Raw genomic sequence first — 17,106 nt, forward strand, 5'->3', positions numbered from 1 at the left:
GTGGTTTCATGTCTTGCATCAGGGAGAGATCAAGGAGAATCTCTTCCTGTGGCTCATGGATTAGCTCAGAGGAGGGCACAGAATCTCATAATCTGTTTCTAGGAATGATGCCTAAATTGTGATCCAAAGTGGTAATGGTTAAGGGTACCTAAATCTCTTCTGGGCTTCCATTCTAGAAAAACAGAAATGTTCATGCTTGGCAACACGCGAGCATAGTCCACAGACGTCTCCAGTGAATTTTTCATTCACTCATTCATTCACCAAAACAACTGAATTCCTAAGATGTACCTACCATACATTGTGCTGAGGGGAGCCTTATCAAAATAAATCAGAATTACTGTTCTTGGCAAACTCAAGCTAGTTGAGAGAGAAATTTGAAATTACCATGTAAATGATTGAATGGGGTTTCTAAGACACATGAGTGGACAAACAGAGGAAAGAAAAAAAATATTTGGGCATGGGGAGGGTTGTTCAGCAAAAACAAAAGGTTAGGAGCAAGAAAACCTTAGGGGAAGGAGATTCAGAGGGGGGAAAAAACAGAAAAAAGTGAAGAGGTGGGAAAGTAAAAATAAGTCTATTTCAGGAACACTAGGTTTTGCAATCATAGAATGCCAGGATTAGAAAGATAGATAATCTAGTCCAGTTCCATGATTTTACAGATGAGGAAATTGAGGACCAAAAGGAGAAACTGACAATGTTTAGTATGCATGGCACCAGGTACAATCTGTGACAAACAGTGCAGTTTATTTGAAAGAACAAGGTACTTTGTACCAAACAGAACCAAGTTTAGATCATTCTGTGCTGTCTCCTTGATAGACATTTGACTTTTCTAATCCTCAGGATCTTCATTGATATACATGGAGAAAGTTACATCTATCTTACAATATTGTTTCAGAGCTGAGGGAATTCACTGATCATCAAAACTTGACTAATCTCTAATATGTACCTTATATAACAAGCATAACACAATAATACAGTGGCATAGCTGGATCCAGAAACCTCTTCTCTAATCCTCTACGTTAAAGTAAGTTGAAGTGCATTGTATCTGCCTCATGAGGTATGTTAGCGCTCCTCCAGCAATTACAAACCATGGAGAGAGAACCAGGGGTCTCTGCCCTTGCAGTTGTCCCAGAGATTCTAGTGCTAGAGCCTTGAAGGGATGTGCACCCAAGTGACGGTGCAGAACTCTGGCTGAATGCACTGATGGACTGGCCTAGGAGATGATTATACAGTTCAGTGGGGCAGGAATGTGCCGATTTCAATGTGGTACCTTACGAAAATTAAGCTGGTTGAAGCAGTTTGGAAAATCTGCAAAGAGAGGAAGGTGGTGGTGTATGCTGAGAGAAATAATACCAGCCAAACAGCTGCCCTAAGGAACTCTAAGAGAGATGACGAGATTATGAGCAATTGAATTAGGGACTGAATACTGGGAAGGAGAGCATAGATGTAATAAGGCACATTGGGCAGATTGAATGAGTTGATTAAAAGACATCCATTAGCTTTAATTCTATGTAGATCATCCAATAGTAAGGTTGTAAGTACACATATGTCTGTGAGAGCCCCCATCACACTTCTCAAAGCGGGGTAGGGATAGACTCAAATACTTGATATTCATGTGGACCTGTTATGAATTTATTTTTCAGAAATTTAACCAAACACTTTATTGGAGATTTCTTCTGTGCCCTGTCGTCCATAAATCCAACGTGTTTCCAATTCTATAAGGCATCATTGCCTGGGATAAGACCTCAACCACCCACCTCTTCAAAATCAGCCACGATCCTAATATCTGGAGCATAGGGGAACAGAAATTTTCTTTTACTTCCTCTCCTTTCATGAGTTTATAGACTTGGTTATTGACCCTGCCATTTATTTATTCAACCAAGCAAATAGTGACTGAGAATCTACTCTGTTCCGGGTACTGCACAATGCAAGAGCCATGTGTCAGCAAATAAAACCATATGGCTGCTGTATTCATGGATCTTACAGTCTAGTGAGAGAGAACAAAAGATTTCAAGGAAAGGAGCAATCATAAAATGTTAAAATGTGTTGAGTGGTATAAAGGAAACTAAGAATGTGTGGTGTGAGGATAATGGGTGGGATATGTGGCTCAGGACACCTACTTAGTGAGGGTCATCCCAAATGGTGCCTGAGAAAATGATGCTTAAGATCTAAGGAATGAGGAGTCAGCCATGTAAAAAGCAAAGAGTGGGGTATGGAATGAACATGAAAGTCCCAAAGTGAAGAAATAGCTTGGCTTATTTAATAGACTGAAATAAGGTCAGTGTGGTTAAAGAACACTGAGCAAGAGGTAGTCTGCTATGTGATGAGTGTGGAGGGTTAGGCTGGTACTGGAAGATATGGGTCAGTATCAACATATATCACATATCACGTCACAACCATTTTATCAAAGTGCGTTGGGGAATGACTGAAGTGTTTTAAAAAAGGGAGTAACATAAACCAGTCACTTCCCTGAACATCAGTTACATTATCCCTGAAGTAGGAGTAGTAATCTTTCCAGGGTCTACATCACAGGATGATCGTGGAGATTAAATGAATAATACGTAGTGAAAGATTTAGAGAAATGTAAAGTGTTAGACAATACAGTAAAGATAACAAAAATCATGGCTATGGTGCTTTGCACCTGAGATAATTTTTCACATACTTTGTCTCATCTAAAGAAAAGGTCAAAGGATTTGGAATGAGACAGACCTGGATTCAATGTCCAGGACTACAGTATATGAGCTGTTCATTCAGAGGTCAACCACTACAGTTGAGTCTCAGTTTCCTCATCTGTATAATGGGACGGGGAAGATGGTATTATCCAAAGTCTCTGTTGATTCTGAGATGGAGAAATCTAGTCAAAAATACTTAGGCACAAATCAAGCAATTTATTCTACAGCAAAAGTGTATCATACATATTATTATCATTGTTATTAAAATAATCAGATTCTGTATGATGAAAAATTACCTGGTAAATGATTTTGTTCAACATTTGCATTGTCACTGAAGGGTAGTACAATTTTCTATTTCATTAAAAAAAAGTGTATCATACAAAATTCAAGAGCCAGAAAAATTGTGACTTTAGGAAGACTCAGTTTCAGGAAGTACAGAGCCATCTCCATAGGGGGAAAAAAGCAGCTTCTCACTCCCTCAGACTCTGTCTCTGTGGGACTGCATGAACTCTCATGCTTGCTTCTCTCTGCATATCTGATTCATTATCCTCTCTTTCCAAAGAGGTATTCTCCTTTTCTCCCTATGCACATGGAAATAGCACGTCCTCAATTTGGGCAGCAAGTGGACAATCACTAGTTTCTCTGAATTCCAATCACTATTTCCTGGAGAGAAATTTCATGCCATCAGCTCATACCAGGTGTCAACATTGGGGATGATAAGCTTTTGCAGGATAGGTAAGATTATGTAGTAGTGATGTGACTCTTAAGGCGCTGTAGATGAGAGGGAACAGCCTTACAAAAGAAATTTATTATGTTCATAAAAGAAATGAGACAATCTAGGCAAATGCACTGGCATAGTTCCTGGAATATAACATAATAGGGAGTCAGTGAATATTTTAATTGTTGTTATTATTATGTTTTGAACATATCAGTAAATGGTATAACCAGTTATGGAGCTTGATTTTTAGAATTTGGATTCAATACTAGATTGTTCTTTCCTATCATCCTGGATCCTCTCAGTGTCTGCCCAGATTGAAGAGGTCACATCTATCTGCAGACCTCATCCATATCCCAAGGATGCTCCCTTCCTAGTCCTTCATCAACATCTCCCTCTTCCAGCCCCCTGATTTCCTGATAATTGGCATCCCAGGGCTGGAAGCCATTCATGGCTGGATCTCCATCCCCTTCTCCTCCATCTATACTGCGGCCCTCACTGGAAACGGCCTGATCCTCTTGGCTGTGAGGAGGACCCCCAGCCTGCACCAGCCCATGTACTACTTCCTGTCCATGCTGGCCCTCACCGATGTGGGTCTCACCTTGTCCACCATGCCCACCACCCTGGCTGTGCTCTGGTTTGACCATCGGCTCATCGGCTTCAATGCCTGCCTGGTCCAGATGTTCTTCCTCCACTTCTTCTCTGTGGTGGAGTCCTCAGTGCTCCTGGCCATGTCCTTTGACCGCTTCGTGGCCATCTCCAACCCCCTGCGCTATGCAGCTGTCCTCACAAATAGTGTCATCATCAGTATTGGACTGGCCATTGTGGCCCATGCTACCCTGTCTCTCTTTCCTGTGCCATTTTTGATTAAGCATCTTAACTTCTGCCCAGGAAATAACTTCCTGTCCCACTCATTCTGTTTCCACCTTGATGTGATGAGGAGAGCCTGTGCTGACATCAGCATCAGTATACACTATGGGCTCTGTGTGGTTGTGTCCACTGGGGGCATTGAATCCCTGCTCATTGTCCTGTCCTACAGTCTCATTCTGCACATGGTCATGGGACTGGCTTCTCCCAGGGAGCACATCTGGGCCCTCAACAACTGTATTTCCCATATCCTGGCTGTGTCTTCTTTATTCCAGTTATCACCATGTCCATGATCCACCGTTTTGGGAGGCACCTGCCTCCCCGTTACACATGCCTTTGTTGCTTATGTGTAGCTGGTGGTGCCCTCTGTGCTCAACCCCATCATCTACAGTGTCAAATCCAAGCCCATCAAGGAGGCCATGCTCAGGGTCCTGAGGGGAAAAGACCAAGGCTGATGTAATTATGAAATATAACAGGGTCTGAGCACCATAAAAGACACTTGCTGTAGCCTCATAGGAACCAGCTACCCTCAGCAAGTATTGACAATTCCTAGTCTTTGCTAATACAATGGAAAGACCATCAGGCTTGTTCATGTTATGAATGTATGTTCACTGTTTACTTTGTCCTGGAAGCAGTGCTGAGGATTAACGACTGAGAAATATATTTAACATGGCCCTTTCTTTCTAGGAACTCACCATCTTGTGCCTGGATAAAGCATGTAAATACACAAGCAGAATTTAGACATATTCGTACCATACAAAGTTCTGTGCAAGAGATTACTAGGGATTGCAAACTGGTACTTGCCAGAACCTTCCTGGGAAGTTTGGAGAAACCTCTACTACAGAGAGTGCTCTTTATTTCATCTTGGAACATGTGTAGGGTTTTTCTCCGCAAAGTAAGAATTAAGAAAGAGAAAAATGTAGGGAAAAAAGAACAACACAAAAAAGGCATTTTTATATTTTTTCCATAAATTTGTATTGAACAAGTGAATAAATAAATGTATTGATCAGACGATAGGATTCCACTGGCCCCAGCACTGACTTCTTGTCACTCATCTCAGGAGTGTCCTGTTCTCCAAGAGACTCCCTTATTTGACAGATTCCATAGTAAAGTCTGACAGTGACAGTTGCATCGTCTTCTATGTCCACTTCAGATCTCCTCCAGATTCTCCATACCTTCACTCTTCAACCTTCTTAAAAGCCCTACCTCCTTGTTGGCTTCCTTAGGAATGGAAGAGGCAGATTATAATCTGGTTCTGCACCAGCTTCATTCCCTTTGGATTGAATCTAAGATAAAAAGCTATTAGATGCAAGGGGAATGGACAAGAAGAAGTTTGAGTGTACCTTGTTTAAAAGATCAGCAATGAACATCCACTCTGAAATCCTAAACCAATGCTGGAATATAACCAGCATGGAGGTTTTGACAGCTGTCCAAGCAAGAGAGGGGTCTCTGGACTAGGATGCTGGCAGTCAGAATGGAGAACACAAGGCATGTTTATGAAACATTTCTAGATAAAACCAAAAATAAATGAGCAAGTGACTTACGGACTGAGAGTTCCTATCATTCAGACTTCTCTAGCACCCAGCAAAGGTCCAAGTAGCTGAGATGGTAGAGGCAGAGACAGGAATATCCAAACAAAGAAAATGGGAAAGGTAAAAGGATGCCCATGTAAAAGATATATGATGAAGGTCTTTGTCCGGAAGATACCCTAACTGCCTGCCAAATCACCTAAAAGAGGCAGCACTCTCTCTTATTCGAGTTCTTAATTCCAGGCCCTTCTCGGTGACCTGATGAGTGTTCATGAAGTAAGTGACCAGACATCTGGTCTAGAAATTAGGAGATTCTTGCTCTAGTTTTATCTCTGGGTCTGGTATTTAATACTTATTGAGAAACACAGGAAGGTGGTGGTGGTGGTAGGATTTATGTGTGTGTATGTTTATATTCACTAAATGGTTAACCCATTTAGGATCCAACCCATGAAACTTTATCCTGAGCTTATTAACTATCATAGACTTGGAATCCCTTTTGAAATCTAGGATAATGGCTGCATCCCCAGAAAAAAAAAAAAAGTAAAATGTGTCTGATTTATCTCTTTATTATCCATCTATGTGTGTCTCCAATAAAATTTCAAATATAAAACGAATATACACATTCATCCTATGTCCATACAGAAGCATGTACACAAGCATTTATTAAAAATCTGGAAGAATAAACACCAAAAAGCAGTATTTTTCAGGTGACAAGTTTATTGGAGTTTTATTATATTTTTATTTATTTCATATTTTCGAAGTATCTAAGATTTTTCTTTACAGTGATCACATATTGCTTTCCTAATAAGAAAAAAATCTGTCTCTTTCTCTCCCTTCTTTCATTCTGTTTCTTTATTTCAACCCCAGTGTCAGGGCACTACTGGGAACTGATATGATCTTCCACATAGTTCAAAGTGACCAGCACTGAGTCTAGTTTATGTCCGTCATTCTCCTAGCCACCACTCACCTGGGCATAGCAGATTCCACGCTGTCACAATTCTCATCTTCTGGATTCTAGTTCAAGAAACTGGGTATTCAATCTCCATAGCCTTTCTACTGAGTAGCCCTGTGCTACTAGCTATGGCCAGAAAGTCTGGCGGGCCATGCACCATGCTCTCCACTCTACTACCTGCTTCTCACACTTACCTACCTCTCTTTAGGTCTGACTAGCACTCCCCTGTGACTGGAGATCTCATTTCTCCCCCATTCATTCCCATGGCACTCCTGTAGTGCCAATGCTACCTCCTCCCCATTCTGCTTCCTTCTGGAAGTGCTGTGCCTGGCTTGTGGGGCTCCTGAGTGAGCCTCCGGAACCATACTCATGCTAAGTACAGCTATCAAGGACACAGTCATTATTATTGGTCTCGCCTATGGTCTTCTTCTCTGAACCTTGATGCAACAGGCTTCCCCCTACATGGTAGCTCAGAGCCCTCAGAGTACATGGTGTCCACTTACATGCTCTACTCTCTTTCTGTGGACCCATGCTTGCCTTCACCTTGCTTCCTGGCTAGTCTCAAAGTGCTTCCTACTCTTGACTCCCTGGTCTATGGTAAGCAGCCCAGCCATTTTTACTGTGAGCTTCTAGATTTTCCCAGCTGCATCTCTCCATGAAGTGTCTCTCCAGAAATCCAGTGAATGCCCACTGCTGATTATACTGTTTCCCAAACTAGCCGCTGTTAGGAAATTACTCATATTGCTACTACATATTGCAAATTACTCCTGTTGCTACTACACAAATACAATGGCAAACAGACCAGGAACTATTGGGATTAAAGCCATCAGCAACATTAACAGGAAATTCCTAAATACAATACTGGCTGAGTGAGAAAGGAACTTAAATACTTCCCCTAGAAAATGCAAAACTCTGGAATGTCTAACTCACTACCCAACTAGTCTAACAGTCCCTCCTAACAATATGGCTAGAGCGTCAAAAGATTTAATTTTTTTTTTTTTTTTTTGAGCCTGAGTGATCTCATCAAACATCAATTTCCCCATTGGTACAATGAGGGTACTAATCATATTTCTACCTAAATCAAAATGTTGATAAGAAAATTACATAAGGAAAAGCATCCAAGGTCTGTTTAACTCTCAGAATACCATGTGTCATCTTTCATTAATGTAGATGAATATAATCTTCCTGTGGATTTATTTTTAAGCCTCTTCTTAAGAACTGGTACTCAGAAGAAATTTTTTTTTTCTCTATAGAGGTCATTTTGAAGAAGGAAATCTAGGTACGACTCTTTCCTAAGTTCCAAAGTGGTTGGAGATTCTGAAGAGGAAAACATAGTTTGAAGCCAGATTATCTAACTGTATTATATTCTTATATTATTTTATTTTTTGCCATGCTTAATCCTTTGGTAGTAAATGGTCTTAAGATGCATCATCCTCATCTCAGAATGCTGTGGACTATCAGGGCAAGTGATAGTCTGAATGATTTGGACTTAAGAATTGGACTGAAAGGTTAAGTGGGAAATCATAACCCTCCAACCACAACTACCTCAAAGAACTAAAGGGAAAAATAATATTGAAAAATGGGGATTGAGAGTATACAGTTCTACCAACATGGAGATTCTCCAACCAGTTTCACCTTTGAAGGATCAGTTGCGTCTTTAAGAATTTTCTCCCTAATACTGTCTTCCAAAATCTTGATATTAAAAAAATGAATTGAAGGACTTTGCATGAAAAAGAAATCTGATCCCTGCCACCTAGGGAACTGAAGTATGTGTGGTCACATGGAAAAGACGGAGGATGCGCTGCCGGATCTCCTTAGTCTTCACTCCATAGACAATAGGGTTGAGCACAGGAGGAACAAGCAGGTAGGTGTTGGCCATGATGATGGGCAGGAGGGAGTCATGCCGTTTTCCAAAGCGGTGTACCATGGACAATCCAATGAAAGGCACATAGAATATGAAAACAGCACACACGTGAGAGACACAAGTGCCAAATGCCTTTGCCTGGGCTTCACGTGTCAAGCCCAACACAGTCTTTAGGATAAGCAGATATGACAAAGAGATGAGAAGTGAGTCCAGGCCAATGGCAGAGATGATGACAATGAGGCCGTAGATGATATTGATGTGGATATCAGCACAAGCCAGCTTCATGACATCTTGGTGGAGGCAGTAGGAATGGGAAAGGATATTGGAGCGGCAGAAAGGCAGCCGTTTGATGAAGACAGGCAGGGGTGCCATAAGCGCAGCACCCCGTACCACCGCAGCCATGCCAATCTTGATAACACGAGGCAACGTGAGCACAGTGGCATGGCGCAGTGGGTGGCAGATGGCCACGTAGCGGTCAAAGGCCATGGCCAGCAGCACCGTGGACTCCATGCCAGATAAGGAGTGGATGGCAAACATCTGTAGCAGACAAGCATCAAACTGGATGGTAGTGGAGTTGAACCAGAAGATGGCCATCATTTTGGGCATAGATGAGGTGGAGATGAGGACATCAAGGCCAGAAAGCATGCAAAGAAAGATATACATGGGTTCATGTAGGCTATGTTCTGTCCGCACGATGTAGATGATCGTCAGGTTACCTAGCACAGCAATAAGGTAGAGGGAGCACAGCGGGAAGGCCAACCAGAACTGAGCTTCTTCCAGGCCTGGGAGGCCTATTAGAATGAAATATGTGGCACTGGATTCATTGCCATTGGAGCCCACCATATTGAAGAAGCTGAGCTGTGACCAGTGCCTGACGAGTAGAGGCTGGAATACAGAGATAAACCATTATTAGATCCTCTAGAATTCCAGTATCATTTTTATTTCTCTTCATCCTGATGGCCTGTTCTCTGACCCATACTCTAACTTCATTGCTTATCTAAACTCATTCTATTCGAAACTCAACCTAGCCATCCTTCATAACTGAAGGACCAATGAATATTTACCCAGTCCTACTTACTAACTCCACCTCTAAAGTTACTCCCGAAAACAAATGAAATAGTAAGGCAAAAATTCTAAGCATATTTTAAACCATTTAGTTCACCAAGGATAGGTTATTGGCTAAGTACACATCAGACTTAGATGATAAAAACAGCCATCACTTCTTCTGTCCTGTCCTATACTTATGCTCCCCTATGCTTAATATCAACCGTAATTCTAAATCTATCATTAGGCTACCTTTAAGACTAATCCCAGTCCAATGTAGTAATTCTAAGAGTAACATAGTTAACACTGAAACCTAACCTCTTCACTGCTCCTAATGATCTCTCTAACCCCAACTTTAACATTAACCTAAGGTTTTAGTAGTTATTTCTAATGTAATCTAAAACTTAACATCTATTTAATGATGATAAACTTTAATTCAATAAAAATACCTGACATACTAACTTCATCCTGAACTCTACATTTCACTCTTGCCAAATGTCCATCCAAAGTCTTACACTTGTCCAGAACGCCTAGTTTATATCATAAAAGGAACAATGGCTGCAGTGGGTGCTGTTGGTGTCCCACCCAAATCCCCTTCATCAAGTCAGTGCATCTATGTTTCATCTGCAGTGAGTGTTGAATGCTAAAGGCTCATAGTTCCCACTTTCCCCAGATCAAAGGAGAGGCACTGCACCCAGAAAGTTATGCTTTCCCTACCAGGGTACATCTAGAGGTCAATGAGTGCCTGACATAAAGGTACAAAGGCTTAGCCTCCTTGCCTCAGGGTGGGACCAAATCTGTGATGCAGTGTTCCTGAGGAACCAGAGCTGAAGCTGGTGTACAGCTGAGACCACAGCCTTACTTAGCTTTCTTTCCCTTCTCTATCCCACTCCCCTCACTCCTCTTCTCATGACAGTAGTCCTTCATATCTCCTTTAAACAAGAATTTCTACTTCAAGCTCTGTTTCTAGGAGACTCACCAAGCTTAAGAGAGTGGGGTTGACACCGAGGACTAAACCTGATAGATGATGGTATCAGAAGCACTGGAGGAACAATAAATCCTGTACCAGGGTTCTGGTATCCCCGACTCTGGCTATTAAGGTGATGGATATAAGTAGGAATTGCTGAGGTAGAAAATGTCAGACTTGCATTTTCTCAGATCATATCTCTCTGATGAAACAACTATAGAGTTAACTAACTTCCTCTCTTTTTTTCCCTTTCTTTCATTCACAGATATTCACATGCTCCTACTTTTCACTAGATTATATAAATTGTATATATTTACTCACACAGTGTATGTGTATATTTCACATACATACTATCTATGTATATACTAGCTGTCTCCTCTTCCCGTTATGAAAATAGTAACATTTATTGCTAGAGTATATTTAAGATAATTTTATCTTGGCAAGAAAAGAGAAAGGGTTGGTTCTTAAGACCTGGCCCTTGACAACCAGGGTAGGGTATTCTGCACGGGCTACCAGAGAGCAGGTGAGTGTGGAGAAGAGCTCAGGGCCAGCATCAGGAGGGGCTCACACCATTCACTGGGCTCAGGACACACTGATGATCTTTGCTCCACCACTGAGCTGTCCCCCAGAGGTCCCCTCAGACCAGGCACAAAAGGGGAATTACTGGCAGCATGAGTTTTAGAACAGAGAGTGACAGAGTTTAATTCAAACTGCTCGAGGGAGAAGATATAAGGAGCCAGACTTATCCAAGAACTTCAGGTTAAGAGGCCAAAGTCATCAACATCACATAACTCTTCTGTACTGACCTCTCTGTAGCGTATGCCACTGTGATCAGTTTCCTCCTTCTTAAACCTTCTCCTTGCCCCTTCTGCTTCCCATCTATCTCCGAGCACTAGGTCTTTCTGGATCCTCAGCCTCCTCCCCTTGACCCTGAAGCATACTTTTAAATGATAATGCTCTCAGAATTGTATCCTCAGAGCTCTTCTTGTTCTAGATACTCTCCCCGGACTATCTCTTCCCCTTCAGTAAACCCCCTTGTTTACTATTGATTCCGAAACTATTGACCCCAAGTCTACTTGGGAAAGCCTGACTTAACTTTTGTGATCCAGATTCATCATTCCAAAGTCACTAAAAGCGTTCACCTAGCTTTCTCTCAAACATATCAAACCCTCCGTGTCTGTGTCCACACAGATCTGACTAGCAGTCAGTCTCTCACAATGACAGAGACCAAGCACTGATATGGAGATAACCAGGAATCAAAGAGAGGAGGATGCAGCTGGCCTGGAAGTAAGGCGCCTTGACAGCATGAGGTGGGCAACTGTCGCTGGAGGTAACAGCAGGCTGGACCTCAGAAGGCAGCAGCAGGAGAGAAATGAAGGAATGGAGAGGGGAGCCAGGTCCAGGACCCAAGCATCACCCTTCAGTCTGTCAGCCCTGAAGCAGCCCAGTCTCCCACTTGACAGACAGCCTGAGCAGCTGTTGGTAATTAAAGCCATCGCATGCACCCAGAGAATATTTGGCACTCCAAAGAAAACTGGAGCTAAATCATTCTGTTTTGAAAACAAAACATAATCCAGGAAAAATATACAAAGAGGTTTTTTTTTTCTTTTTTCTCTCATTTTTAGGAAGCCTTCACTGCCTTAACCCCCAGGGAATAGCTCTCTGTGCTTGAAATTTCCTCTGAAAAAGTCACACTATTTTAGCAAATCCCAGAAATGCTTCTTGGAGAACTGTGAAGGACATCTTAGCCCTTTCTTGATGATGGGGGAACAGAAGCCTCCAGTGATACCGAGAAATCCACTTTGAGGCCTTAAATCTTCCTCATTCCTTCCCCGTGGCCTCCAGGACTCTGGCCCCTGTCCAGCTCAGCCCCCTTACCAGTCCATCCTCATATCCTTCCCCCGAGTTCTCTGAACTCCCTTCTTCCCAGAGACATGGAAAAGCAGTCAGGGGGACAGAGTCAAGAGAACAATAGGGTCACTCCCAACAGGGGCCCTATCGGTTTTACGATTATAACAGAAATCGTTGTATGCCTATAGTGTTGAATGCAGACACTGAATAAAGAGTACCTAACCCAAGAACAATTCTGCATAATAGGATTTCTATGTATCTTCTCTATATTATAGGTGATAAAACTGAGGCCCTCAAGGAGTTAAAAAAATGTTTCCAGGGTTTACCTGTTGACTGGTAAAACAGAAATTTGACCTAGACTGTTCAGCTCCAAGGCCTGTGTATTTCCCCTTTGAACTGCCTTTAATGTGCTGTACCTCCTGAAAGCTAATCAGATCTGCCCAAGAGGCAGAGGAGAAGAAGGGCTTGGTATGTAAGTCACCTGGCCCAGCTAGAGCCTTGGAAGGCAAACCAAGGGAGCTGTAAAGAGGACCCTCTGGGACTTGAAGACTCTTTCCTTTTCAGCCCCGACTCCTCTGGCTGTGACTTGGGCAGAGCCCACAGTGGAAAGTAAAAAGCTTTATCCTCTTCTGAGTACTTCCTTATTATACAATACAAGCCTCAATACAAGGAGGTATCAGTAATCCCATTTGACAGATGAGGATGGTGAGAGTTGGTTAGAGCTCTCTGTGTCAAATCCATGTGCTTTCCACAAGGCCAAGCCCTGCCTCTCTCCCAGTCTCCTTTACAATGAATCAGTGCTTTATACGGACTATTTCAATGTTAATTCCAATGAATCCAAAATTTGTAGAGCCATGAGTCCAGAGGGCCTCTCTAGGGCTCAGGACGCCTGACCAGCTCTCTGCATCTGGGCTCAGTGTGTGGGGCGTGAAGAGAGGGAATGTGAGAGGAGATCCATGGTCACTGCCATTATCAGGCTAAGCACACAGAATGTTCCATGCCTGGATCAGTGGGGTGAGAGCCTCAGGTGCCCCTGCCTGCCTCTGTGGGAACATCTGGAAGAAAATGTCCTTGGAGGGAAGCCCAGGAATACCTGGGAGCCTCTGGCTCTTACTCCCAGGCACAGAGTGGGAAGGCAGACTTCAGGGGCCATGCTGTGGCCAGCAGGGATGATCAGAGCTCGTCATTCACAGGGAGGGACCCCCTTCCTTAACACTCCATGAGGGCAGTGGGCCCAGAATCACATCCATCCTGGATCGTCTGCATCGTCTATCCCCCACACCTTGCTTGGATTTGATAGAGGAGATGAACCCTTACAGGGCCTTGGCCATTCTTTATAGAATGGCCACAGTGAGAATGGAAAGATGGGAGAGTGTATTTCTAGCTCACAGAAGGCAGGGTGAGGCCTCCAGCCCTACCCTCCTCCACTTCCCAAGCTGGACCAGAGCCAACAATATTCCCACACACCTGCGAAGTTTGACCTAGGTATCAGGACCTTTCAGAGCTACTCTGACCATTGCCTACATGCACTGGGACTTTGATTGATACACTGATTTTTTCAACAATTCTTGATTAAATAACTACTGTACGCCCAACTCTGTGCTAAGCATCAGAGAGACTGGGACACAGAGCAAACAAGTCACAGATCAGCCCTCCAGTGGTGGGGAGAAACTGAGACAAGTATGCCATTACCATAACATGTTGTGATAAATGCTAGGGCAGGGGTAAGTCCCAGGGCCTCAGGAGCAAAGCAGACAGTAGCTTACAAAGTTGTCAGGCTCGAAGGGCTTCCCTGAAGAGGTGACATGTGAGCCAAGACTTGAAGGGCCAGGCACAGTTAATCGGGCAGGGCTGGGGCATGGGGACAGCAGCATTTAGTTAGACAATGAAATGTATTGAGTGCCTACTGTGTGCCCAAAACTAGAGAAAAAACAGTGGATAAAACAGTGTGATGAGAAAGCACCAGCCATTCTAAGGTCAAGGCAAAGAGTGTTGTAGGCAGAGGACGTAAGAGAAAAAGGTCTTCTGTTCTGGGGGTTCACTGAAGAAAGAAGGCCAGTGTGGCTGGAGTATCAAGATCACAGGAGAGTTGTAGAAGATGAAGTCAGGGGAGGGCAGGGGCCAGATCACGTAGGGGCCTGCAGGACAGGGCAAGGAGCTTTGATTTAATTCTGAGTGACTTGGGGAATTTAAGCGGTAGACCTGATCTAATTTGTTTTCAAAAGTGCATTCCGGCAAATGCAAAGGCCCAGAGAGAAAGAGAACATGCCTTGTTTGAAAAGCTGCAAGTGGTTCAGTGGGAAGGGATTGGGGGCAGGGGGAGGGGGGATATGCAGTTTGAAAGAGTGCAAGGCAGGGGAAATCACCATGTGGACACAAAATCCGCTTTTTAAATGGGCTGAAAACGGAACCCTCATCCTAGATCCAGACTGGGTCAGGGTCAGAGCCCCCTGGGAAGATTGCTAAATCCCAGCCTCAGCCACAGCCTGACTCCTGATGCAAAGTATAGAGTGAGTTCAAACCCACTTGGAGCCCATGCCCCAAACAGAGCTATAGTCTGAGAATAACTAAACAACAAAGTCCTACTGTACAGCACACAGAACTATAATCAATGGCTTGTAGTAACCTGTAATGAGAAAGAATGTGTGTGTGTGTGTGTGTGTGTGTGTGTGTGTGTGTGTGTGTGTGTAACTGAATCACTATGCTGTACACCAGAAGTAAAAAAAAAAAAATTGATTTTGTAAGTCAAAGAAAGAAAGGGGAAAAAAAGCTACAGTCTGACCCCTGCACACAAACTGAGCTTCGCCTGCACTAACGCCCTGGGTGGGACTAGCCCTGTCCACACACTGAACCCTAGTCCAACTCTAGCCCAGTCCCAGCCCCATCTGTTCGCTGTCCCTGTCACCTTCATTTAGGTCACCCCCTTCCAGGCTCTAGATGGGCACCCAGTAACCTGATCACTAGGAAGTTTCTTGAAAACCACATAGGAAGCATCTAACACCACCCCTGCTTCCCTTCACCACACAAACATAGAAACTGCTGAGTCTGTCTGTCCTTTGAGTCAGGGGCCACCTTCACATCCCCGGCCCTGCCCTTGTACTTTTCTGGTTCTTTCTGTCCTGGTTTCTCATTCACTCAACAGGTCTAAAGAGGGACCCCGAGCTGCAAGAAACCCACACAGCTGGACCCCCCCCCCAACCTCCTGTACTCACCTCAGCTGCACCGAAGGCACTGGGGCCCTTTTCTCCAGTCCTCTTCCGGAAGCTGTCTGGCAGGCTGCGCTGGAGAGCAGCCCTCTCTGTCTCCACCCCCTCCTTTGGGCCTCCCTGGTCAGGGTTATTTATTCTCTGTCTTACCTCCTCCCTCCTTCAGCTTCTCCCTGCTAGGCGGCAGGATGCTTCCCAGAGGGTCTATCAGCAGGCACCCCTTGTAGCCAGCTGGGGGTCTGGTGTCCTTCTTGGCTTCTGTGTCTTGGGAAGGTGTGCCTGGGGGAATGGGGAAGGCGGAGCCATGGGTAGAGGGGTCTCTACAACCCTCCCCAGATGGGCCCTGTGTGAGCTGTGACGTTTATGGCAGCTCCCAATGCGAAGCTAGGGGGAATGAGTGAAGAAAGGCTAGAAGAAACTCACTAGTGTGGCCTTGGCCTTTGGGAGGAGCTTTTCTCCAAGTTTCTACTCAGGCTATCGAACTCAGCCAGGGGAAAGGAAGGAAAAGCATCCAGGGAGACCCCATGATTACATGCCAGCTCATGGCCTCCCTGAAGCTTTCTCTAGCCTCCCCCTTCTCTCCACTGGTGGCGCCTGCCTGGGTCCCTGCTGGCCTGGCTTCCAACGGCCCCACCTGCCTTTCCCCGAAGCTCCAGGGATGCGCCTTCTGTGTCCCCCAGACTCTGGGCCCTGTGTCTGGCTGACTCATAACAGGGATCCCCGGGGACCCGGCCTCTACCTTCCACTCCCTGGCTTTGAGTTTCTGGACTTCTTACTGAGGAAACAGAATGTGATTTCTTAACCCTCCCCTCCCTCTGACTGCAGCCGTCTAAGACCAATGCCATCTGGTTTCTCTCTTAAGGGCAAAAATAGTGAGGGAACATTTTAGAGAGTTTAGAGAACAGTTTGAATGTGACACTAAATAACTTACATATTTAAATAAGTTGTTTAAGTCTCTTAATAAGGCCAAGTGAATTTTAGTTGGTTTCTCTCTATTTTTTAATGACCAGTTTCACAACTATAAGCTTTAAATTCACAACACACGGCATGCTGACATAAGCTATCCAAAATTAGACAATGTAGTTTCATAGTGCAGTGGTTATCACGGCCTCACAAAATTAGATTAATGTCAAATCGGGCCATTTCAACTCAGACCACATCAAAACTAGTGATTACAAGACCTGCATGTGCCTGTCAACCTGCAGCCTGACACTCAACGCCATCACTCTTGAGCCATCTGTGCCGCCTCCCTCAATCTCCTATAGAGTTAGAGAGTGTGAAGCCGTAAAAAAAATGTTTTTATGGATAATATATATAAAACAATGATTTGCAAGATACAGGATATCAAGCAGTGAAGGACAATGAGCTCTGAGTTATGGGAAACACATGAGGAGAATCCTGGGGTTTCCCCAGCTTACTGCCTGGACAGCGTGTCCACG

At 44.0% G+C, this 17,106-nt stretch overlaps 1 protein-coding gene and 1 pseudogene across 2 annotated transcripts; one reads left to right on the forward strand and one right to left on the reverse strand.

Moving 5' to 3' along the window:
* Positions 1-3,749: 3,749 nt before the first annotated feature.
* Positions 3,750-4,709, forward strand: LOC102516564 (annotated as a pseudogene).
* A 1,773-nt stretch (positions 4,710-6,482) lies between these two features.
* LOC102513284 (olfactory receptor 51E1) lies at positions 6,483-16,401 on the reverse strand. Of its 2 annotated transcripts, none has more exons than XM_032489210.1 (2): positions 15,818-16,401; positions 6,483-9,484 (listed from the first exon to the last, which is right to left on the reverse strand). In XM_032489210.1, exon 2 carries the CDS (start codon positions 9,440-9,442, stop codon positions 8,489-8,491), a length of 954 nt encoding a protein of 317 aa, XP_032345101.1. In that variant the 5' UTR covers positions 9,443-9,484; positions 15,818-16,401; the 3' UTR covers positions 6,483-8,488. The 2 variants fall into 2 exon arrangements, with proteins under 2 accessions (XP_032345101.1, XP_006173673.1); XM_006173611.3 differs by lacking the exon at positions 15,818-16,401 and adding an exon at positions 15,674-15,799.
* Positions 16,402-17,106: the final 705 nt, after the last annotated feature.

This window comes from Camelus ferus, chromosome 10 (assembly GCF_009834535.1).
Source record: "Camelus ferus isolate YT-003-E chromosome 10, BCGSAC_Cfer_1.0, whole genome shotgun sequence".
NCBI classification, from domain to species: Eukaryota; Metazoa; Chordata; class Mammalia; order Artiodactyla; family Camelidae; genus Camelus; species Camelus ferus.

Coding starts and splice junctions, on each gene's coding strand:
- LOC102513284 (XM_032489210.1), bottom strand. CDS start 9,442: ATGGTGGGCTCCAATGGCAATGAATCCAGTGCCACATATTTCATTCTA.